A 26,985-nucleotide genomic window follows, 5' to 3' on the forward strand; every position below is an offset into this window, starting at 1 on the left:
GTCTGACTAAAAAATAGACTACATGGTTGCAGAGAATGGGAACATCTTAGTACAATGAGAGGCCATGAGACTACCCATGTGGAGATATGGAGTAATGACAGATGCCAAAGGCAGGGGAAATAAAAATGGTTTAAATATGAGCTCCAAGTCAGTGGTCACAAGAAAATACGCTGTGAATTACAGCCATTGATTTGCAATCAAGTTGCTTTTTACATGGGCAATTCTACATAGTATGCTCCAGAATCCACAGCAGCAGGGATTCATTTATAACAATATTAATGATTCTCTAGACTAGCACAGGAGGCCAACGGGAGTGTTAATGTAAGTAAGAGAGCCTGGAGAATAGCAGGTACTCAATAATGTCTGCTTCTCTCCCCATTTCCTTTTAAATAATACTTTCCTCCCATCATATGGAAATGAAATATGCTGTGGTCTTATCCCAGTACTACCTTAATTTGTTTCAGTACAAATATGTGACACTTCTTCGTAGAACGCGGCTCTGATGCATAATCAGTACATTATGTCTATGAACAAAATTCTTATGTGTATCTGATGAAAGGAAGATATTTGATGATACTCAGAAATAATTTACCACTAAGTCTTTATTTTATGAATCTTTCATCTCCATGGTTTAATTATATCATGTATTTAAATGAGATAAAATTTTAAGGGTTCAGTATATTAGACTAGATTATCTCTATATACATTTACAATGAATAGGACTCCGGATTTGTTTCACACCTCAAAAATGTATATGCTTCAAGGACACTTGAAATAAGGAATTAATCCAAGGCAAATTATCCCACTTAAGCAGAAGATCTGGAATAAAAGTTTGGTTATTTATTTCTTCGTATAGTCTAATGATATATTTAATTAAAGGTAGGCCACAGGTCACTAGTGAAAACTCTCACTAGTTGTAAAGCTATAATACAAAATGAACGTTTCAGTTTTTTGTTTCAAAGTTTTCTCTTCATTTGCTAGGGCAAGGAGGCTCTTCTTTTAAGCTTTTATCATTCCATTTGTCACTGACTGGCAGCTGAATGAAGAATGATGGGTATCTAATAGTAATATCTTCATGGTTATGCACTTTGGATAGACTCATGGGTCACCAGTGATTGAGTTTCTTAATTTTTTTCTTTTTCCCCCAAGAATCCAGGACTTACAGTAGCATGAGTGAGACAAAGGTATTAAAAATAAGTTGCAGATTTTCAAAAGAACTGTGTTAACACTGACTATATCTGTTAAGGCATTTGTAGTCTGTGTCAAGTTGATTTTAAATGAAATAAAAAAATGCACTTCAGATAAATACCTTTATCAGTTATTGGTAGGAATTTACATTTTAAAAAATTCTCACACTAAGCCTGGAGGAAGATTTTAGGCTAAATCTCACTACTTATTCTTGGAGTCATGTATCCATTCATGAAACATCTAGTCAACTAAAATATGCTGGGTACTCTTAGGCTCTAGAGATATAAAAAATTCAAGACAAGGTCATTTGAAGAGTTAACCAACCCACCTATAGGACAGTGATTAAAAGCATGGAGTCCAAAGCAAGACTGTTAGGCAAGTGTGACTTTGAACAAGTGACTGAAATCTCTCTATGTGGTTGCCCTACTGAGCTGCATTAATTTCCATACAAAATTCCCTGTTTACTCGGGTTCCTACGTGTTCACATATGCTGAGCCCTATGGGTGAAACACAGCACCCCCTCCGGTCTTGTAACTCACCTGGTTCCTTCTTACTTATAATTTTAAGATTCATTTCATGTATCACTTTTATAAGGAAGACTTCCCTGATCTCTCTTTGTAACTAGGTCAGGCGCACCTCCATGCTGTGCTCACAGGACTTTGTTTTTATTCTAGAAATGGACCTTATCTGTCTGCATCTCATCAGATTGTAACTCTCTGCAGGAAAGGACCATATTGAATTCATGTTTTTATCCCTAATAGTAAGTGCAGGACCAGGCTGATAATTGGTACTTCTGAATGCCCATAAAAAAGAATGAATGACACTATTTCTTCTTTAGAATAATTGGCAAGCTAGTAATTATTTAACAGTCCCAATACACTTATTCTTAGGGTCTTATTATTATAATTATCAACTGGATGCTCACTGGATACTATGGCACTCAAAAAAAATCAAGTATATTGCATTGGTTCAGTTATAAAATAAATAAGTCACAGGGCTGTAATGTAGAGCATGGCGACTATAGTTAATAATACTGTATTCATAGTTGAAAGCTGGTAGGGAGTCAATCTTAAAAGTCCTCAGCACAAGTAAAACATTTTTTTGTAGCTATGTGTAGTGATGGATGTTAGCCAGACGTATGTGGTAATCATTTCTCAATATATACAAACGTCAAGTCATTATGCTGTGCACCTGAAGAAACTAATACGATGTTATACGTCAATTCAACCTCAATTAAAAAATATATTGATTAGCATTGTGGCCAGTACTCTCAAGGTTAATGATTTTCACCTTTCAAAGTTCTAAGGCCCTAAAATAACTAGGACTTTTGCACACATCAGAGATGTCTTTACCCAGGGTAAAATCGTTTCCATTTTAGATATATACATATGAACCTGCTCTTGGAGCGTTAGGGAGCAGAGGCAAAATAAATAGGGGTGGTTTTTGTACTAAGAAGAAAAGCGATCACATGGCTGAAGGAAGTCAGAGAGCTAGCCACCCAGAGAGCTGGGGAAACAGCATTCAGGCGGAAAGGACAGCAAGTGCAAAAGCCCTGATGCAGAACTGTGAGCGGTGCCTTGAAGGAACACGAAGGAGGCACACAGCATGGAGGCAGATGCATCTGACCTCAGGGTCTTATTATTATAAGACGAGTGTGGCCCGAGAGCGAGAACAGTAGGGACGCAGGGTGTGAAAAGGCAGATTATGCAGAATATGATAAGATCTTTGGCATTTATTCAGATTTAGGAAACTGCCGGTGGACTTTGAGTAAATATGTGATATAATCTGACATATGCTTTCAAGACTACTTCGCTGTGTTCAGAAGAGACTGGAGAAATGGGGAAGGCAAGAAACTAGTTGGAAGGGCTGATAAGAGGCAAGATATGTCTGGGGCCCTAGATCTGGGTAGAGATGTATTTATATAAGCAAATGCAATGCCATTAGGTGAAATAAATCAAATAAAGAACATCAAGGGGAAAAAGTGGAATCAGTCACTATTTGTGTTTTATTACCTTTATCTAATGTTGAGTCAGATTATGGATAAGAACAATATAAGATAATTTTGTTTCAGCAGATACTTTTCAAAATATGAAAAATAACAGGAGAAGAAATTCTAAACATTTTTTTATCACAAAATGAATTGCAGGTACAGATATCCTGTTTTCCTATCATTTAATGTATGTGACAATCTTATAAGATCATCAGCAGGGTTTCTCATCTCTAAGCAGGACTTAGCACAGGATGCTATCATTTTGGGTCTACTTCTGACAAATATAATCTCCCGGTGCCCAACATAAGCTCTTGAAAACATTTTCTTAAGATGTAAAATTTATACTTAATCCTAAACAATGATAAAAAAATCTATATTCTAAAATAGACAAACTTTGCACATTCTTATGGGTGCAGTTTAGGTTAAAAAATATTTACTTAGAGCCTTCTTGTGTAAATTAATGTGTTTCATGCTAAAAGGTAATATGTATCGCAAGACTTCATGACTTTATGTTGTGAAACTAAGGTAAAAGTAAGGCAATATTATATGAAAAAGTAAAATATGTGTGGCTACATTTAGAGTTTGTGGAGTACAGTCGTGTTTATTTTCATTAAAAAAATAAAAAACCTTATTTCCTTCTTTTGGCCCTTAGTAATCACAGTCCGATAGCCAACTCCCTACTTGTGTCTAAAGCAAAGCCTACCAATCAGTCAAAATTTCCAAAAGACTTGGCATGAAAAGCAGCAGAGATTAGCCATGGAGCACTCAAACACTGATGAAATTGGAAATAGGAGCACAAGCAAATTAACACAGGACAAAGGCAATTACCAGAATGACCAAAAATAATATATCTCTGGAACACTGAAGACAGGGCTGTGGATGTGACATAACTCTTTATCTCATATATCAGGAAATCGGTATATTCAATATATATTGTCTAGAGTTGGTGAATCAAGAAACAGAGCTTCACAGGGTCATGGATTGGCCCATTAGAGCAACTAGAAATAGAAATTACTAGAAGACTTATCTGAGGCATAAGAGAATGGAGGGGGCCAGGAAAGATGACCATTGCTTTAAATTGCTTTAAATGATAAGCTAGTCTGTATTATATTTTAGGTATTGCATGCATACTTTACTGTAGTAAAAATACATTTACCTTAATTAAAAATAATATATTCTTATAAACATCAAACCCTTCCTGCTCTAATGCACATGCTTAACACACTAATTTTGACTTTTAAAGTATTAAATTAATAAATCTGAAGGTCAGCCAGTCCTGTGTATTTTGTATTTCTACACAATCACTATGAAGGAAAACAGATATGTGTTACCCTGATAAAAAACAACAAAAAACTAAAATGTATTAATTTCTCCTTACTGTGTGACATCAACAGCCACAGGACCAAATGCTTTAAATAAGTTATTTAACATAATCCTCCCAATAGCCTTACAAATTACACAATATTGTCTCATGCTTAGATATACAAAATAAACAAATTGAACAAGATTACATACTTGACACAAGCTTTTTTCCTTGTTTGCAAACCATTTTTTTAAGAGTTAAATATATCTAATTCTAAAACATGGGATTTTTTTCCCTTCCAATATACTAGAAGTTAGATGACTTGTGTTTAAGTTAGAAATCATACACATATAACTCTAATATATAAATATATTACACAAGTAGAAAAAATTACCATGTGTATTATACACAAAGGATCCATACTTTTAACCACCAGATCAGTGTTGTTAGGGTATTTTTCCACTGAAATTCATAGAAGAAACACACTTTATATCAATGCAAACATAAACACCTACATGCAGACACACACGAGTATATGTGTATTTATTGCATTTTATTTATTTCTGTATATAACCAAAAAAAAAGTTCTGCAAATATTTTATCCCTACTGCATTATTTAAATTACAGTATTTCTCTTTCCTCTTATTTTATTTTATTAAATTTTATATAAATTATAAAAATGCTAGTCATGACCCAGTGAATTGAATTTATGACTCACTGGTGGTGACCCACCGTTTGGAAAGTTTGCCCTAGATGAGATCATCTCCATGGTCAATTCTGTACAACACATTAGAATCATTTATCTGACTAGAGAGTCTGTGGTGACTTTCCATAGTGATATCACTTTTTCTCTCTCCTTACTGACTGTTTTTTCCCCCCACTGTATCTCTGTCCTCATAAATATAGTTATAGATAAATATATAATTTTTGGACACGCAGTATTATTTTTTTCTAATAAGGTTATTTTATTTAGTTATAATGTCCATCTCCAACAGCTTGAAATAAAAATTCCCATGGTCTGCAAAACACTCTCCTCTGTCACTTTAAAATGTCCTTTTTTCATAAATTTTAAAATATTCTGTGTTTGACTTTCTGTTTAACACTAAGATGTGGGTTTTTGGGAAGGCCATAAGTCACCAGTTCCATAAAGTGGTGAACTGGTCTTTGTTTTGGAAAATCCTTTAGGAATTTATCCAGAAATATATTCATAAAATTCTGAACCACGGTCATCAAAACCTGCTTCACTGTTTACTGGGGACTTTCACAGTTTGCCCCCTTGTGTCCACTGGGTGGTCTCTTCAAAACCATTCCCAAAGGGCTGTTCATTTAACGCAGTTAACTGCTTAGCAAATTCAACTCCCCAAGCGAAGGTAGTATCTGTTTCAGGTGCCTCTCTGACCAGTAACTACCCTAACATCCAAAGCATGAAGTCTCTTCCCCTTGACTGTATCATCCTAAGTCTTTGTCTAGTATTAGACATAATCACTGGCTGATCCCTTGTCAAACTGATTCTGACGCCCTGGTCTCTCACTAACTCAAGCTGCGGCCGATCTGGCAACTTTCCTCTCTGATATTATGTCACAGAAACTAGTTTCAGGTCTTTCTCCATCCTTCTGCATCCCTGAGTCTTCCTCATGCTACTGGAGCGGCCTAAGCAGCTCCAATTTGGTTGTTGCTTTTAGACAAACTAATTCCTAAGAAAAATATATATTCTTCTATGTCCCCATTTCTATAAAGATTTATCACCAATTCTTGATAATATTTAAGTTATCACATTTATCTACTTCTGTGGAAACGGCAATTTCATTGTGTTTGTTCTTCACTTAGCCAGTGTTTTCTGAGCACCTCATGATTTCAGACAAGCCTCTAACCTGAACACAAATGCCCAGGACACATGCTCCTGCTGCTCTGTTACCTCACCGACTGCAACACGCACACTGCTTTAGAGACATCTGGGAATAGAAACACTTTCCCAAGCCATGTCGTTATTGAATCCAATTTAAACACCTTGGATAAAATCTCAGCATTGCTATGCCATATTTTCAGGTTGTATGTTAAACGGTTGATTTTTTAAAAGTACAGAAACAACTTTAAACATTTATTGATTCTTTCTAATAATAAAATCTCAGCAAGAAAAGGACTGTTTCTTACCATGACAGCTTGGTAAGGCTCTATTCCATCCAGGTCTTCCATCATCTCCCATGATACAGGTGAGTGTTGAATAACCTTGAAGAACGTAACCAGCATCGCAGTAATAGGTGACTGTGGACCCTAATTTATAATCCATTCCAAGTCTGGTGCCGTTCATTATATTGCCTGGATCAAAGCAGGACTCTCGGAGTTTTGCTGCAAAACAATGTGGATATATAATGAAGTCTTTTAAAATACTGTTTTCTATGCAGTCTTTAAGATGTCATTATCACTAAATGGGAAGGAAAGCACCAAGCACCCTTTCAGCAACACCCTTTCAGCCTCTGAGAGCTCAAAGTACAGAGCAGTCCTTAACCATATCTGACATTTTAATAATTAGTAAGAGAATGGAATTCTTGTTTTTCTCATTAAAATTAGTATCTTATATATATACACACATACATATATATATACATATATATGTGTGTGTGTGTGTGTGTGTGTGTGTGTATATATAGTCAAACATAGGGTTTTAGAGTTTCTTATAAAAATAAGCAGGACTTTTTCTTTATTTAATATTCCTTTATTAATGTGCACCCATTCCATTATACATTGCCTATGTCGAGCTCAGTTCATTTCACCAAGAGGAAAGTAAAAGACACTTTTTTTTCTGCCTTGAAAACATTTCTCTTAACCTACCTGCTCTAGTCATCCCCACATTTCTATCAGAGGTCTGTCTATTATAAAATAGTAACAATATCTTTATAAAATCCAAACCAATATTGTTTTGGCCAGAGAGTCTATGTCAAAGCGAAGCACTTTCAAAGCTAACAGTGTTAGAAAATTGTACATGTGAAGTCCATTCACAACAAAGGAACTGTTTTCTGTGCACCCAGGTAGTGAACTAAAGAGGAAAATACGTAGAGAAACAGACTAATGAATACATTTTGAGAATGGGCACTAGAACAATTTGTTGTAAAAAGATCTGGTAATACCTTAATATTTCCATTTTCTTCTTCTAATATTATTTACTTAAGAAATAATATAGAAATGTGCAATATAAGGATCACAAGTTCAGGATAACAAATATGATTTTTTTTTTTTTACATTAGAGTTTATCTTATGTTAATAGGAAGTCAGGAGGTGGGTGTATCTCTGAATATGATTCATGGCATCACTGGAATTTAAGTCAACAATATCTTGGTGTTTGGCTACTACAGAAATGATATCAATATATCCAAATCTAATTAATTGCAACAGTAAAAATATTTTTCCCCCATTCATTCAAGTTTGCAGAGTTTAAATTACTTTAGCATTTACAGGAAATGATGACACATTTGTATGTTAGGAAGAACACTATGCAAGATTTCTCCCAATTCAACTAAAGAGGAAATGGTGGAACCGAACACTTAAATGATTTCAACAGAACATCAGAGGAATAAAGAAGGCCACTTTCTTTCCTTCCTTCTTTCTTTCCAACGAATACTTAAGAGCCCACTATCCAGCCAACTCTGGAAATATAGCAGAAGACAATCAGAAAACATTCTAACCCTCATGGCACTTACAGTCAATTAAGAAATACATTAAATAAATGCTAGTAATTGCGATGAGTAATACAAAAGTGGAGGCATTCAGGAACCTCTCTGAAGAACTGACATACAAACTGAACATTAAGAGATAATGAGGTGACCAGGTCAGAGAGAAATGGGGGGCTGGGAGGGGAGAAGGTGTACTGGGCTGTGCAAATGGAGTGAACCCAATTCCTGAGTGTCAATCCAAAGCTAAAAAACTTGATCTCCCAAGTGAGTGTGTGCACACACGCAATTTGTACCCCATGTACTATATATATTCAGGCTTCACAGTAAAAATTGTTTCCCAATCCAAGAAGCTATATATCTTCCCAGATAAGATATCCACACAACACTGTTTTCAGATAAGATCCAGCAGGGTGAGTACTAAATTTCGCCACCAGGAATGGGGCTTGAGTGTTGGAAGGGTTGGTTGGTTTATTCTGAAGTCTAAAACCTCCCATTGAGCCCTGCCTTAAACAAGCAGAAAAACACAACATAATTTTTAGGCAGAACAGCAACCTAGCACTTATAGCCGGCCTTCATGAAATTGAGCTAAATCCCTTGAGGGCAATGGAGGGATTGAAATCACTTTTTAAAGGATCAATCTCTTTGACATGTCTAACAGCCTAATATTCATCTTTTGAAAAGCTTGCGTTTTCTTCTTCAAAGTTTTCCCAAAAGTTTCAGTGACATATCAATGAACTGTCATCCAAACATCCTCATTTTTGAGGAACAAAAAATATGGTCAACAAATTAAAAGTGTGGCCTGTGCAGCAGTTTTACATTGCTAGCATCACTTTGAGCAGATTCATTTATCTCGTTGTTACGTTTACACACTACTGGGAATGAGTTCAGGCCCCGAGAGCTACACTCGCTTGGGGGTGTACAGGTGCTGCTGTCCCCCCATCTGATCGGAACCGGTCCCCAGGGCCCTCCCTGCTGGAAAACCCAGGGTTCGCATAGGGCCTTATCTCCCGGGTGCTTTGTGGGAATAAATACAAGCTGTACTCTTTTACTTTGGAAAACACTGCTGCAACGGAAATGAAATGATTGACCCCAGAATATCTCAGAGTGAAGGTGAAATGTAGTAAGTGACTCTATATCTTAACTGATAGGTTAATTAAGAAAGTAACATGATATTGTTAAGGTGCTTCGCTAATTTACTCCACATATAAATAACCATTCATGAGTTTACCACTGTACATATTGGTGCCTACAAGTTGACATCCCCTGCCAGCTGAAACACCAACTAGCTGCGAGCAGGTCTTCTTCAAGTAGCACAAAACTGTGTACAGCCCCCCTCCTTCATCAATGTCAATGTATTTTGTTATAAGAATACAAGTATCACTACTATGAGTAATATTCATATAAATATTATAATAATTTTTAAGACACATGAATTAATATTATGACCTAAATGTTCTTAATATTTAAACAATGCAAATGAAAGCACTGTTTAAACTCTGCATATTTATTCGACTGTAAATTTCTTAATATTGTGCTGCACTGAAATTACAAGGAAATAAGTGGAGACTCGTCCTAATTTAAACTCTTTGGGGACATTGCTTTCAAATCTGTGAAACATTTTCCCCTCACCCCACACTTCTACTTCTCTGCTCCAATTTACGATTGTCAACTCCACTGGAGCATTTCTACCATTTGCTTTATGTAAACATAAAGTGATATTTCTTCCAGAATCCAAGTTAGCAGGTTTGGGTTCTTCTGATGTGTGGATATAGCACTCATTCATTGTTCAAATGCTTCGTTTGCACAACTATTATGTATTTGCACACAAACAAAATTACGATTTAGTGCCTACCTTCAAGGGGAAATGGAAAGATAGACATGAACACAAACAATGGCAATTAGATTCTGGCTTGAGCTATAATAGAGGTGGGTGCTGGACCTATAGCTTTCTACTTAAAGGCCACTGCCAGCATTATTTGGAGTGAGTCAGGACTTGAATGCTTTACTTTTTTATAGCTAACAGAAATGAACATGCTTAAGTCAAGGTATGTGACATGTATTACAAATGACGATAGAAACAGTTTTACTATTGAAGGCCTCCATGTTTATGTCAGTTCATTCTGGGGGTGTACATCTTATCTTGAAAATCCTGTGATCTTTGTCTGTCTATGCCAGAATGAAACACAAGGACCAGTTTATTAACTTTAAGAAATTAGTCAATTAAAGAAGTAACAATGTTTTGAAATAAGGACAGGAAGTTGGAGGCTGATAAGAAAAGACAGACCCTAGAGGCCCAGAAGTGGGGAATGCTATTTTCCCATGAATGAGTTTTGGGGACCAGTACAGAAAATTAAGTTGGATTTGGGGAGTATGAACTCAGTACTAACATCGTAAAGAAATCCATCTAGATTTAAAACTAAAAGTAAAAAAGGACCTCATGGTGGAATTGTGTGTAAGGGGGTATTGGTGTAGTGGCTAAGGATGACAGGGGTAGTAATTGTTGGGTCCAAAAAGGATTGTAGTTCAAGATATGATTATGTATTTTTCTCTGCCTATACTCTTATATTTTTATTTGCCTTTACTCCAATTGGTAATAATAATTTGTCATCTTGTGCAACTCATTTTAACAATCTGATCCTCAATTTTGTCATTTGTAAAAGAGAGATAGCAATACTTATCTCATAGTGCTCTTAGTTTAATATTTTCATTGCATATAATTTATAAATATCCCTGCTCATGGGAAGGACAGAGATAATGCATATTTATCTTAGAAAGACACTCATGGATATATTGAAAGAAGTATATAAAAGAATTTTCATTTCATCATGATTCAATTCTGATAGTGAAAAATTGAAACAACCTAAGTGTCCATCAGAATAATTTATAAATTAACTGTGATACCGTCATATGATGGATGATCATAAAGAAACAAATGAACTAAATCTCCATGTCTCTGTCATTGATACGTCTCAAATGCAATGTAAAGGGGAAATTTTTCACAAGGATATGTACATGATGGAATGAAAAAAATTATGAATATAGGATGAAAGACGTGCACATGATAGAAAATATAAAAATATGTATAAGCATTCACACATGGAAAAGGCAAGCACCAAATACAGGATTAGGAAGCTACTGTCATGAAAAAATTACAGGTGCCTCAAACGGCCTTGGTGCTCAGCATGGTTTACCTGGATCATCACCTCACTGGGTCCTGATACATGGCGTGGGGAGCGTCTTCCAATTGAAGAGACCGACAGAGTGCTCAAGTTCGGCTCTCTGTAAGACCAATGCTTCCCAGCTCACAATCACAAGGTCTAAACTTACCCTTGTCCCCTGGTTTGGAGCAGTTAGCATTTCCCCAATGAAGAGCTAGCACCCCAAATCTTCACTGCCTGGTACCAAGCAGCTTGTCTATTCTCCCTGTGATGTGGCCATGTTCTTACTTTGCTCTGTAAAATGAGAGACTCATAGAGGGCACAATTTTCTCATTGGAATAAAATCATTCAGATATTTTGCATCAGAAAAATGCATGTCCATGTCCATCCAGCAGATACCTTGACCCTGGCATGCATTTCCAAGGAATGATGAAGGCCTCGGAGGACTCCAAGATCTGTATCTCACTGACTTGTAAGTTTTTTCTTTCCCTAAAAAAGTCTGCCTTAACCCATGATATGTGAAGTTGTGGAATTTATCCTGACTTCTTTTGATAGCCCTCAAGAGACAATCCCCTGTTCCCATGGGAACTGTAAAAGGTGCTTAATTGTATATGCAATATTATATCTCTTAAAACAAGAATTAACAGATCTGAAGCAAATACGGCACGATGTTAAGGTTTGTTAAGTTGGACGGTAGATATTTTGAAGTTTATTTTATTATTCTGTGTAATTTTCAGTTATTGAAAGTATTTCATAATGAAAAAAAAAGCAAGTGGTAAGTAACAAAACAAAAATATGTATTTTGAGAACTCAATTGATAACTTGAGATGAATTATCAGTATGTCCTTCATGGACTCAATTATTTTGACATATTTAAAATTCTTTAGATATTATCTGAAACATAATTATCACTATACTTTGTTCCCTTTATCACTGTGAGGAGTCTCTGAATAAAAGATATGTAAGTGAATCTTCAGCTTCCCAAAAAATGACTTTTCTTATTATTTTGTGGTTTCAGCCAGCTCTCAGACTATACTAATTGCTAATTTGTTTGCTGATACATTTCCGTTGGTGGTAATTAGGGAAAGCTAATTTCCTCCTCACTGATAGAAGCCGGAGCTCTTCTATGAGATGAATTGCAGGTAGGCTGCACTAAGAAATGCACAGATAAGTAACCACTGACAACGGCCAAAACAAAATTATCCTCCTGCATAAAATACTTGCAGTTTAAATCATGATGCTAAAATCAAGGGTTCACAATTACCTTTATATTCTAAGTGAAATCCAGTGTAACTAACGGATCCATCACTCCGAAAAGCCAAGTGCATGGTATTGGAGCTGCTTTCTATCCTCTCGGGTAACTTGCTGTCTTGAAAACTTCCAATTAGGGGGCTATTACTGTCGGGCCCGTCATAGATGTACAGGAAGTCATAGTTTGGTTCTATGCTAAAACTGAAAAAAATGAGAGCGAGAGAAAGAGAGAGAAGTGGAATGATTATTACTATGGTAAGCTTAAGTCTTATCACATATGAATTCAGTAGATATCTTTAAAAATAACAACAAACCCTGTCAAAATAAGTTAATTGGAAAATTCGCCTGGCAACAACACACTGAATATAAATATCAAGTCAGCAGTGAAACACAGAAAAGACATCTTGATTTTCAACTATTTCTAAGTTGGCATCACGCCTGCAGGGAATACAAATGATTGTAACGCAAACAGTTTAACTAATGAAAGGGTGTAGGATTTGGAGCCAGAGATGTAGATTCAAGCCTTGCTTCTGCCCTTGATAAGTTATATATCCTTATGTAAGTTACTTTATATCAGTAAATTGTGGAGGACAATATCTATTTTTATTTTTTTTTCCACTCAGATATTTTGTATCAGAAAATTCAACCTCTTTTCTTTATCCGTGGTACTACTTGCCCTGAATTTCAAAATTTATAAGCAGTTATGCTGTTTTAAAAGTCAACTCTACATATCAGATTCAAAGGAAATTTTGATATATAAATTTGCACTTTAATTTTGCAAATGAAACACTGCACAATGTATTAGGTGTAATTTCTTGAAAATATATTTCCTTCTTTTTAGAACTTAATGTAGGAGAAATCAAACCAATACTATTTGTCAAAATTAAGCAATGGGCAAATAGAAACACTTTAGCATGTAAATAATTCAAATTAATATTTTAATATTGCAAAATTTGCATATTAAATTTGCCTAAGAAACCTTCAGAAGTATGAGAATTGCCCCATAATTATTATAGAACCAAATGTTTAGGATGCAGAAGGTACACAATCATTTGTCTCTCTCAGCTCCTATTGTGGCAGAGAAAGAATGGATTTGAGTCATTGAAGAAAGCCAACAAATTCATGATACAACCGGTAGAGCTTGCCATTGTTGATCACTCATAAGTGGATAAACTATTTTTAAAAGTTTTATCACCCTTGTGTCTGAATAAGAAACTTCATAGGTGAGAGATAGTTTAAGTTTCCACAATTCTAACCCTTTATGTATGCATGTGTGAGGGAGAGGAATCCAGCCAGCTTACCTGTGTATAAAGATTGGGGAAGAAAGGCTGGGATAATGCTGAGGACCCAACTTTTCCCTATATAAGGGGCCCTATGCCGGGAGAAAATCAGGGGACCCCCCCATTGCTATATTTTGTGTTTATTTATTCACTAGCTTCGCAAGTCTAATTCAACTAATTGCTCTTAAAACTTTTCAGTAGATATGAGGTCTAAATTTTGGTAACTTTTGCTGTAATCTTGCATAAATTGGAGAATAGGACCTTATTTTATTGCTTACTGCCCTTGTTTTGGGGTAAAACACAACCTTTCTGAACTCCATCTCCTTCAACATTACGATTTCATGAGAATTACGACTTCCTGATCTATCTCACTCTTGGGAGCATCACTAGAAACAAGTGCTTTGTAAATTATATATTACAGTGGTGTGCACTACCCTTGAAGGCCAAAAGCCCATTTAAGAATGGATTGCAGTACATTTCTTTTAAACTTCTAGTTTGGGGTTAAATCAAAACTTCAAAATATTGATTTGTAACTTCTTTGAAAATGAAAATAAAACAAAAACAGTCTTTTTCTAGGAAATCTCTGACTCTTAGCTATAATGATTGTTTTTCCTGAAAAACTTAAAAGAGAGTACATTCTAGTAGTCCATTGTATCTCACAAGGCACCTTCATAAATATTAACGAGGTCTTATCAATAATCCTGTGGTACTGGGAAGGGATTATCATTTCCACTTCCCCAGTGAGTAAACTAAGAACGTCAGTGGTCTCCTCAAGGTCGAATAAAGAACAGCTGGAAATCAAATTTAGGTCATGCACTGCATGGACGACAGCCTTCTACCACTCATTTACTAACTAGAATAATTGTACAAGTAAACTAAGCCCTGCGTCATACATTTTATCACTTTTAATGTCAGTACTGCCATTTCCTGAACTGTAAAAATGGGAATAACAGGTTGTCATATAGCTGGGTCCTGGCATAACAGTAACATTATCATTGTTGATTGTTACTACCAATCATCAAAGTATCATTACAAATTATAGAAATAAAAACTCCATACATTCACACTTTTTTCAAATTTTCATGAATTCAAACTATCTTGATTTTTTAAAAAGACCAACACCTAGCTCCAACATATTCGAGAAATGCATACTTAAGCTTGCTGTTTCACATAATAACCACCAAGCAGGTTTAACAGTTAGCAGGAGGCGTTGTGTTACTAGAGCCCACGAACATCAGTCTGGGACACTGAGATTAGTAACATTTCTACTTAGGAGGGTTTGGATTTGCTGATACCTAATACTCCCATTGAAATGTTAAGAGGAAGACGTAGGCCAGGCTTTGTGATCGCAGCTATTGGCTCCATGTGAGAAAACAGAGGCTCATTCAAATAACTTACCCAAGGTGACACCCACGACAGTGGCAGAGCTGGGGCTCAAACTCAGCTGCCCCCTTTCTCACAAGAAGCTACCTTCTCCACCGCTTCAGTCCTAAGCTAACCCTGCAATCTAATTCCAGGGATAAACAACAAATGTGAATTTTAAAACACTCCCACGTAAAGTCCTGTCATGAAACAATTCTGCTGAGAAATAGGAGGAGGGTCCATCGTTCTTCTTCGTCAGCTGGACTTAAGGAGAGACCGTGAGGAAGGGCGGCAAGTCGACTGTCTCCCCAAGCCCAGAGGTGCTGCTGCGCACATGGATATTTTAGACGCTTCAAAAGATTTTGGCTGATACCACAGGGGAGAAAAAAAATCCTTGAAGTACTGACCTTTTCATCTTGAAGTTTAGGAAAAACTGAATTTTTGAAGCAGTGATGGCAGGTACAGGGAGGGAGAAAAGGTTATAAAGAGATCACATTTCAGGGGAGTCAATAAACCACTCGACCTTGAACGTGTTTCCTTTACGGCGGAATCTGGGGAAGATGCTCAGCCTCTAGCCCTCGAACTGCACTGGCACCTCTGCTATTATACAGGGTTTTGCAAGCTGCCCATTGCAAAGTATCAGCGTTGCAATTAGTAAACAATAATAAAATTGTCATGCATAGAAATAAAAATTTGTCTAAGCAAATGCCAAAGCAAATGGCAAAATGATTTTTTAAATGTGGAAATGTGCAGGCACTCACCTGATAAAGGCCAAGGAGATGACATAGTCTGTGTTGACAGTGACAGTCCAGTCGCAGTCCCTGCTGTGGGGATACGGATGAGGGAAGTTTGGCGAAAGAATAAAGCCTGAGGATCCTGTTAAATTGCCTCCACAGGGTGCTTTAAATGAACAAACAAAACCCCTTAAGTGATTTACAGAATTTATTAGCTATCAATATTTGTGAAACCAGTTTTTTTAGAAAAGGTTTAGGAGGTTGTGTATAGACCTGACTTTTTATGGTACTCAATGCGTGAATACTGCATTGTTTTTCAAGAAAAAACACTAATATTAAATACATACATACATGGATATATTGAATTTAGCTCCTTTTACTGGCTTCAAAAGACAAGGAAAATTACATATATATTTATGCCTCTTTTTTTTCTATGTACAAGAAAAGCATTGAGAAGAGGGTATGGATGGTTTCCCCAGGGTTACTAAAAAAATCTGAAGGTTACAAGGAAAGTTAGAAACAAAGCAAGGCAAAACAAAACCTCTAATAATAAGTGGAATAATAGGATATATGACATTTGGCTCATTTTTACATCCTCATGGTACCTTTTTATATATTTATGGAGGAAGAGCCCTTGATACAGTTAATGAGTGAGCATGGATAATTATCTCAGAACCCACAGCACTTTACAATAAAAGACTCTTACATTGAGTGTTAGGATTTTCCTAGATTCCAGTTGCCTAACTCGTTAATGAAAATGGACAAGTTGCTACAATTATTATTGCAGCCCCAAAGGTTTCTGTAACACTTCGATGGACAGGCTCAAAAACTTCTTTGTGAAATTCCGAGGGCAGACTCTTCAGGGGATTATTGTTGAGGCCTGTTAAACACGGCTTATGATCAGAATACATACACAGAGTTGGCAGCTTCCGAAAGACAGAGAAATAAAGATCCCGAGGACCCTGCGTGGAGTGGGGCTCTAGCTAAACGAGAGGCAGCCGATTCGCATGACATCATGGCATTTCCTACGCAGAAGCAGCACATCCCGCCTTCTTCCTTTAATAGTCTTGTTTTCCTGGGTACATTTTATCATTGAGTAGTAAGGCATTTCTGATTCTTCCGACAGCATAAAACTGGTTTGGGAAGGAGGAAAATTCTGGTTCTGGTAGCACCGCAGACCCCTGTTATTTTGCCTAAGTCTAGTTATGCAAATTTATCGATAAATTTGGCAATTTTTGTCATCTAAAGTACGGATGCCCGCTATTACCTTTCTCCATGCCCCGCGCTCCCCTTGCCTCAGCGCCCGTTGCCACAGGTGACCTCAGCTCCTGCTCTGTGGAGAACACTCACCGCCTGTGTATTTTCGTGGCATCTTACAAATAACTGGGCGACGTAGACTAGCTCAGCTTTCTGCAGTCCTCCCTTTTCAAGCTCCAGGGCCTCCTGAACATTTCTCTCTACAAGCACAGGGCAGAGAGTCCCTCCTAATTAAGCAGGGGAGCACCCCCAACCTGCTCACGCAATCCCTCTTTCTTCTCCAGAACCCCTGTTCATGTATCTCCTTGACTCTCTGGCTTCATCCCCTGTCCACAGACATGCTCAAGTCCCTTTCATCCTAAAAATAAAACAAAGTTCCCTATGACTAACGTTTGCTTTTTAATTTTTTTTAAACTAAAAAATTGTTGACTCCCTTTTCCTACCTTTTCCATCCGATTTCTCAGCTTAATTCTAAGTCATACGCCCCAGTGCTCGCTGGGTATCTCTACCTGACAGCCTAGAGGTACATCAAACGCAGAACACCCGATGCATCCAACCCTCGGCCCAGGCCGCTTTCCTTCTGCGCTCCTAAGTTGTTCCATCAGCACCATCACTCACCTATGTTCCCAGCTAGAGATGTAAAGTTCTTCCCTTTCCTTCGCCGCGTACTTGTATCCAGTCCTTCCAAAAGCAGTGCCAACAGCCCACCTCATAGGTCCTCAGAGATATTTTTCAACCTATCTCTTCTTTCTCTGCCTGCTACCATATTTCTAGATCTGAGCTTTTCCATCTGCCTCCAGAATTACAGAACGGCTCCTTGTTTCCCATGCCTCTAGCAGCCTCCAATTCATCTTTCCCCTGGTGGAAATATTAAACATACTATGCCCACGCATAAATTCTGCAGTTGTTTCATGCCGCCTAGAAGATAATGCCTCAGCTCTGGGACAGCTTGCATAGCCTCACCTCTGCAATCTTTCCAGTTGATTCAATCGCCACTCTAGGCACATAATTTACACTCAAATATCACGAAGCTGCTGATAGTTCCTGGTATTTCCACGCCTTTGCCCACACTATTTGTTTTTCCTGAAATGTCTTTTCCCCTTCTATATTTATATAGCCTGATTCATTCTGCCTCTAGGAAGTTTTCCTGAAAATTTCCAGCCTGGGCGCTGCTGAAACTGTCTCCAACACACTTTGGTATCCATAGCAACCTCTGCCTTTCTCCAATATTTCCCTTACCATATTTTATTTAAATATTCCTTTCAGGTGTCTGAATTCACCACTAATCTATAATATAAAGCCTGTATCTTATATGTGGCTTTATATCTGAGGTTCAGTACATGTTATACATTCCACACATATTTGTGAAATTGCTAGTGGCTCTTTGTATTGATTAAGAAGGTAGTTAAGATGACTACGGATGGATGTACAAATCTAATCTGTAGCTATGTGTTTTGGTTAAAATAACAGCATATTTTGCCTTTGGAACTTGTAAAATCTATGTGAATTTGAAGAAAAAAAAGGAAAATCGGCATAATAGCAAATACATGTATATATACATATGGACACAAATGATAGCAAAATGTTCTTTGCGTTTCTTTTCACATGGTAAAATGGTGGGATTATGTGTAATTTGGGGGGGCAGGGTAGAGCATTGTTTGCTTCAATTTTCCTTGTTTTTCACAGAGAACATTGGTCCTTTTTATTGTTAGAAATTTTATACACATGCACACATTCATATATACACTTATGTATGGGTATCCTTTCTGAAAATATATAGAAAAATGTATTACATACATTTTAAAGTATCTTACTGGCTATGTTCCATGATTACATTATTATTTGTGTATAAGATCCTCTAAAATTATTTTAATTCTGTTATTTAAATGATTTATCCAGGTTTTCCTGATATGTTTTATTGCTGTAACTGATTTTGAAAATCTAAGCCATTGAGACGATCACTGACATTATCTGACATTTGTATTTTCCAAACACTCAGTAAGGAAAAGTCTCTTTACCTTAAATATACTAAACTTTAATACTATCTGAAAAATGCATATTTATTTTTGTGCATCTACTCATAAAGCATTTAGAATAAGAGTCTCCTTAAGTCAAATGGATTTATGATTTAAATTTCCAGTTAGGTTCCATGAAATTCTGACATTCATAATTTGTTCTGAGTGTAGTTTCTTGTGAGGCAGATGTGCAGTAAACTATTGATAACTACTATTTTACAGTCTTCTTAATTTTTTCACTCCTCAGTTATATTTGTGTTCACTGTCTGCTCAGCAGCGCCCCCACACTAATGTCTTTGTTATTTGCCTTCATATCGGGTACTGCTACTTTCCCTCTGGCAATGTCAAAGTAATCGTCACACTGTCCATTTTGCTGGGTGAATTCTATTAACTCTCTGAAAGAAGACGTCCTTCTGTTTGGTACTTCTCTAAGGCTGACTACTTCTACATGCAAGCAAAACGCTTCATGCTCCAGGGGCTGAGACATAGACTTATGGAGTTTCTAAAAAGTTCAGGGTTTAATCTTTGGCATAGTGTTTCCAATCATGGAGTTCTCTCTTATCTGTTTCAGAGGTCAGCTTTCTGCAGCTTTAGCAGTTTTTCAGACATTTTATTTTTAGGTTATTTTCTTCCTCAGAGAAGCTCTAATGCATATCTTCTCCTCAAGTTATCTTTTCCTACCAAAAAAATAATACCCAGCACTATAATCCACACAAAAACTTTCCACAATCAGTTTGAAGGTGATTTAGTGTTCAACTTTTTTTTTCTTTCTCTAGAATTAGAACTTGCTAGCGAAAGTCTGGTCTACAAATGGAATTTTATAACCTATCTCAAAACTCTTTCTTTGTTTTGCATTTTAGTGTGTACTAGAATTTCAGTAAAAAGCTGTTCAATATTTTAGAACTCTAAGCCGAAAAACATATCATAGACTCCTTCTAGTAATTCTAATAAGCAGCATTCTTTAACCAAGCCTAAGAGTGACAATGAAGCAAAAATTTCTACAATAAGTCTGTATTTTTCTGTCATTCACTCTTTACACAAGATTCTCTTTACGAGATACCCAGTTAAATTCCAATTAATTGGAATGTGGCATTTTAATTTAATTGGAATTTTTTTAGGTCAACTGAGTAAACAAACAAACAGAAACTTCATTATTTCAGTCTTTTTATTTTTTTTCTTTAAAAATATTTCTTAACAATATTTATCCCTTGCTTTTATGAGTTTAAGTTACGGTAAGCATAAATTAATTGATATTTGATGATTTAGAATCTTGCAGCGGTACATGAAGAGGTGTAAACGAAAATAATAAAGTCTAGAGGGAGAAATGGGGCAATCTGAACTGGTTCAAGCTATGCTCTTATTTTATGCTTTTAAAGTCTCTTTAATATGATTTTCTTTTATCATCTGCTTCATTTTCCACAAAAGTCTAGAACTGTCTATCTACTCCCTGGCTCTTAGGAGCTATTGAATGTGTTTTGTTTTGTGCATAAGTGCTTTTAAAATGCCAACATATAAAATACAAAAAATGTGATGTGAAAGTTCTGATTTTTTTCAGTTTTATTTCATTAGAAAGTAGTTTCATAAGAACATGGAACGTCTCTATTATGTTTTATTACTAAATCTTCAATGTTTAAGAAAATACAACAAAATGAAGGACTAATAAGTTTTGAGTTTGAAACTCTTGTATAAGAAGTTACAAGATGGGGTACAATGAATCTAAATAATTGAGTCCTTGAATTGGTTCACTTCTGACTGAATTATGGAATGCTCTTTACCTATTACCATGTGAATTTTTTAAAAATCAGTGTAAAATGATTATTTAAATGTATTTATGAGTTGGATATAAATAAAGAAAATAAGACTTTCTCTTCTAAGTGTGTTAAATTTGCTTGTGCCGAGTATAAGAAATACAGTGATGAACAAGCTATGTAATCTTCTCTCAACTTACTTACAATGTAGTGAAGAAGAGTATATAAAGAAATAAGATTGTGAATAGAGAGAACATACCTTGCTCAAAATGTATTGTAAATTCAAGATGACACCAGTTCTAATGTAAAAAAGTTAACAATGTGATTTTGAAACAAAGATTAGATTGCAGGTTTTCTCACTATTTTTATTTTTATTTAAAGATGGTACATCCTTCTAATTTTTTCTCAGACCCAGTAGAGAAATAATATGTATCTCAATCTTCTGGAGTCTAACTTGTGGATTCAAGAACAGAGAATAGAGACTGAAAGCAGATAGTTGGAAGTATGAACAAAGCAGCTACAAATCCTTAAATCATCAAATTCTTTCAGAATACATGACTTGAATGAAAAGTCAAAGCTCTGAAAGTCAGGCGTAAGTTCCAATAAACTTTTCTTTCTTATAAGAAATAACCATTGTAGAGGCGAGATCAACATGGCTCATTTAAAATGTAGAGTCTAAATCACTCTTTAAACAGTAAAAGCAGTGGATAACTGCATTTGTATAGTAGATAAGGAAAGATCAGGATTTTTCAAGAGCTTGAATTCTTAACTTTCTTTAAAGGATCTTAGAACCATTGAGAATCTAATAAAATTATGGAACTGAACCTCAGGGTAAAAATAATGATCTTAAAAATAGGGTCATTGTACATTTTTTGGAGGTTCATTAGCCTCTGAAATCTTATACTCTCATATAGAACCTATTCTATTGTTCTTAATTAATGATACCAATGCCCATTTATAACCATTTTTTATACTTGCATAAAATTTTAATTGTTCTTTAATTCATACCTATACAAACTGGTGGGCTGGGCTGCCAGAAGTATCGATTTTCTACCTGAATGCAGGTTATCCTTTCCTCTCCTTGAAGCTCATATCCTGGGTCACATTGAAAGACAACAGTGTCCCCAGGTTCCCGTCCATCCCCATTTCGAGTTCCATTCATGGGAACACCTGGATCACGACACGCAGTGGCTACAGAACCTATCAAAAGATAGAAACAAACCTTTAGTCTTGATGATGCCATAATCACTTTTGAAGTTCCAGGCATTACTGTTTAGAGCCTTCTACATATCTATGTGCTTTTAGAAAATTAACTTAAAAAACGTTTCAGCCAATTTTTTAATGCCTGTACAATAAACACTTTAAAAACACTTTTTGTTAAGTAATTTGTGTGCTAAGTTATTTCAAGAAGGGGCATGACATTCTAGTAGCTAAATAATAGATTTACTCAAAATTATTAGATGCTCTGTGAAAGACACTGTGAAGAGCATGAAAAGAAAGATGCAGGCTGGGAGAACAGGTTTGCATGAAATATATTCCACAAAGGACTTGTATCTAAAATACATAAAGAACTCTTGAAACTCAGCTATGAAAAAGAAAAAAGGCAGAAGAAATAAATTTAAAAATCCAGTTACAAGTTAAGCAAAAAACATTTCAATGAAGAAGATTCCAGATGGCACATGAGAAGATGTTCAGCATCATTAGCCATTAGGAAAATGCAAATTAAAGCCACAATGAGATATCACTACATACCTATCAGATTGGCTAAAGTAAAAAATTAGATAATACCAAGTGCTGGCAAGATTCTGGAGAAAACTATATTACTTATACATTGCTGGTGGGAATGTAAAATGGTATAGCCACTCTGAAAAGAAGTATGGAAGTTTCCTGCAAAGCTAAGCATGTGCTTACCACAGAATCCAATAATCACACACTTGCACATTTACTCTAGAGAAATAAAACCTATGTTCACATTAAAACATGAACACAGATGTTCATAGCAGCTTTATTTGTAGTAGCTGAAAACTAGGAACAACCCAAATGCCTTTCAAAAGGTGAACAATTAAATTTACTGTGGCAAATTCATATCACAGAACAAAGGTGGGCAGAAGTAGGTTTACAGTTGTGAGCACACAAAACACAGTTTATTCTTGTATTGTTATTTTTTATTAATTATTGTATTTTCCATATGAACAACTGCAAACCTACTTTTGCCAACCCCTGTATTACTCAGCAATAAAAACAAATGATGATACACATGAAAACTTGGATGGGTCTGAAGGGAATCTGTGAGTGAAAAAATACACTACCCAAAGGTTACATACTGTTTGACTAAATGTATGTAACATTCTTGAAGTGACAAAATATAGCTTGAATTTAACTTAAAAAACCTTTTGAAATTAGTAATAAAAGATAGCTCTCCTTCCTTCTTTCCTTCCCCTCAAAAAGGACTGTCTGCTTATATTTTGGTTAGTCTACAAGAGGAATCATCAAGTGTGGTCTGTTACACAGCTGCAGGCACTGTTCCTTACACTAGCTGATTACTCCATAGAAATGACAATGGTCATAGTTACATAAATAGAGGAGTTATGTGAATAGTTAATATTGTTAATATATAACATTTATTGAGCACTATCTTAAAAAAAAACACACTGTACTATGAGCTGTATCTCATTTGATTCTCGAGAAGTTAAGGTACTATTATTATCCATATTTTCCCAATGAGAAAATTGAGGCTTAAAGGGTATAAAAAACTTGCCCAACATCACGCACCTACTTAGGGCAGTTACACACAAAAAAGTATTGCTGCTGATATTTCACCATAAAGGGAAACAGAAAATAAAGATAAAGCTTATTTTTGTAGGTATTAGAATAATAAAAATAAAATTAGATTTATACAGGCCACACTTAAGCCAGATATATGCCAAATGATATTCTCTGTGTGTGTGTGTGTTAATCGTCATCCTAGCATATTTTTGCCATTGTTTTAAAAATGGAACTCCTTTTATTCTACCAAAACAATGTATATCTATAGCAACTTTTCTTAATAATTCTCATGACTGAGAATGTGAAAACAGACAGACAAGCAGAGTAATACAGTTTGATAACTACTTATTATATAGACCAGGAACAATTTTATAAGATATGCTGTTCTTATGTTAATAAGTGTATCTCAAGCATGCACTAAAAAAGAATTTTTACTTTAGTTGAGAAAACTTATGTTAATGTTACCTAAGTATTTTTTGTATTGCCTCCAATCTTCACCAATGATGTAAATTCACTGAAAGAGTTAATTGCAGTTATTAAATAATATGATGTTATAAAATCAAGCTTTGTCCTTTAAATTGTCCTAATATGTAAGAAAATTAAGAGAGTCTTCCACAATAGTAAAAAATAGCTCATTAAATAAATATTTGTGAAGTCAAAAAATGAATGAATAACCAAAAATATAATTTGACATTTCAGTGGATGTTGAAGACTTGTTTACAATTCAATATTTTTCTGACAGTAGGAAACATTTATTACAAGTATGTTGCAACATCATTAATATTACATTTTAATTTGCTTTAATCTATCTGGATAACCTGAGGATGTTTTCAGAACAAAACAGTACTAAGAATTACAGAATATGACTGAGTTCTCACCGTTGTTACAACTCACTGATATGGTAAATACACTTCTCACTTCTCAGTTTATATTTATTTTTATCTAATTTAGAGTGTAATTTTATTGGAAATATGCACTTCACCTAACACAGATTTTACAGTCCTAACTAGTGCATGTATATATAGGTTTCAAATAAATTATAGATGATAGCTTGAGATAATCAGAGATAATGCCTAAATTATCATCTTGGTGAATCTAGGCGAATTAACATTCCAGTTTTTTTATTGCATCACTTTGTATTACAAAGAATAAATACATTAAAATCACTTATTAGTTCTTGTGGATCCTTCCTGTTCAGTAAGTTGACTCTGGTATAAACTTTTTATATCTCAAGATCTTTCAAAAAAGAAAAATCTTGAATTTCTTACTATTGAATAAATAATGTTATCAAAAGCAGGAGAGACTAGATTTTAGTCTTTACTGTAGTAAGAAAGGGAGGTTGACCAGGTTGCATAAATTCCCTGAATTTTAGCCGCCTAATCTATAAAATTGGCAGAGTAATATTTTACCTGCCTGATTTAGTATCCGATAAAACCCTAAAGTCCTAGTCTAACAACTAGAATTTTTAAGAAAATATCAATTTTGAAATAATTTTTTTAAAAAACAGTAGATTTTACTTCTCTGTGTAGTTTGTCTAAAGATGAAGTAGTTTTATATATTTTTGCAATATTAGGAGACTTCTGAAAAGTCATGGTCCAAATCTGATATCCACAAGGCCTTACATTCCCCTCTTCCAATTTTAGTACCTTATATTTTTGTATTGACTAAGAAATGACACCATATCCTTCACTTCACTATCTATAAGGAAATCAAGTTGGGTAATGGGCACATTTAACCTGGAAGGGAATCCCATCCAGAGTCAAATCAATCAGAAAATATTTGAAATGCAGATGGTAACCTAGAGGTGGATTTCACCCAGGAGAATTTTGACCTTGATGGAGCCCTTGCTTTGTACAAGATCCATCAATTTTATAAAGAATGTTCAACATCATTATTAGGCCTCTACCCTGCCAGCGACCCAGTAATGTGGCTATCTTTGGAATTCCCTTATGTTTCTAAGGGCACACCTAATGACGGGCAAGTCGGGTTAAAGTAGATGGAGGCATGACAGTCATTCCCGTCAGCTCGGGAGGGAAACAGTGGACTTGTGCCTGGGATGCAAAGGAAACCTCAAAGTCAATGTTGTAATGTGCTTCCAAGGACACAAGTATGTTTCAGCTATTTTAACAGAACGATTAATAATGATACTTTGTTTTTTAAGACAAACGGAAAAAGCAGGCCAAATGCCAAGCCAGTCAGGGTGCCGGGACAACAGGCGCGGGCAGGGGCGTCCAGGGCGCACCGGGGCGCACGGGCCCTCTGCGGTCACACGCACAGTGCCAGAGCAGGGCAGGCGTGGGGGGACAGAGGAGGGACGCATCCGTGCTAGAAGTGGGCCTTGGGGAATGAGTACGAACTCACAGATTTCGAGTGTGGACATAAGTGGCCCAGGGATGTGGAAGAGGGTTTGCCAAAGCAGCAGGAATGTGGCAGAAAGGGCGCGGCCGTGGTGTGAACGGCCCGATGTGCGTAAATGCCTAGTGAGGGATGAGGCTGGCAGGCGGCTGGGATGCCGCTTGGGAAGGATTTCTGTGTAATGCCAAAGTTTTGAACTTATGACTGTGTGGCCATTGAAGAATTTTAAACAGGGGAGTGACGTTTGATTCGTATTTTTAAAACAGGAGCCGGGTGGGCCTGTGGGGAGAAGCCTGGCTGGAGCGCTAAGGAAGGAGGCGGCCGGCCGACGGCAGCGACGCAGGCGGGGGGAAGGAGCACGGGGGTCAGGCCGGGCCACTGCGCTCCTTGGAGGCTGGGAGGCACCCCGGGTCGTGGCCAAGGGGTCCGTTTCCTCGGGGATTTTAAACAGCATAAACTACGGGCCTTGGTGTTTTGTATTACCCAGCAGGGCAGGATCCTTAAGAGAGGTCAAAGACTGAAGAGCACAGAAAGCACTCTGTCCAAATCAACTATTCTGTGGGCAAATGACAGCATGCGACGCCCAGATGTCCCCCCTGTGGCACTGAAGTGGGACACGCAGATGACAGTTTAAGCCGGGGACGGAGGGGCTGGCTGCCGAGAGGCAAGGGCGGCACACAGGACGGCAGGAGGCGCAACGTCAGGCGTGAGCAGCTCTGATGAAGCAAAAGTGCTTTGCAGGCTGTAGCCCCGAGAAGCACAACGGAAGGCTGCGAAGAACGAGCCGGCAGGCGCTCGATGGCGACTGTGAGGTTGGTGCCACCTACATTTCAGTCTTGTTCACTTTGCGCCCAGTTGAGTGAAATACGTTTCGCTGGTTGCATTTTGTCGCTCAAGACTGATCTGCTAC

General features: G+C 36.6%; 1 protein-coding gene and 1 pseudogene across 1 annotated transcript in view; both read right to left on the minus strand.

Annotated features, from left to right (window-relative positions):
* The window catches only part of CSMD3 (CUB and Sushi multiple domains 3), a 551,595-nt gene that overhangs the window by 139,082 nt on the left and 385,528 nt on the right, over positions 1 to 26,985 (minus strand). The window contains exons 28-31 of the mRNA XM_016224286.2: positions 21,963 to 22,154; positions 15,962 to 16,100; positions 12,572 to 12,759; positions 6,633 to 6,827 (exon numbers count right to left, since the gene is read on the minus strand). Coding sequence (XP_016079772.2) covers positions 6,633 to 6,827; positions 12,572 to 12,759; positions 15,962 to 16,100; positions 21,963 to 22,154 — 714 coding nt within the window. The remainder of the gene's footprint in view (positions 1 to 6,632; positions 6,828 to 12,571; positions 12,760 to 15,961; positions 16,101 to 21,962; positions 22,155 to 26,985) is intronic.
* LOC148091337 (small ribosomal subunit protein mS31 pseudogene) lies at positions 5,550 to 6,462 on the minus strand (annotated as a pseudogene).

Source organism: Miniopterus natalensis, chromosome 16, assembly GCF_054644295.1.
Source record: "Miniopterus natalensis isolate mMinNat1 chromosome 16, mMinNat1.hap1, whole genome shotgun sequence".
In the NCBI taxonomy this organism is placed as follows: domain Eukaryota; kingdom Metazoa; phylum Chordata; class Mammalia; order Chiroptera; family Miniopteridae; genus Miniopterus; species Miniopterus natalensis.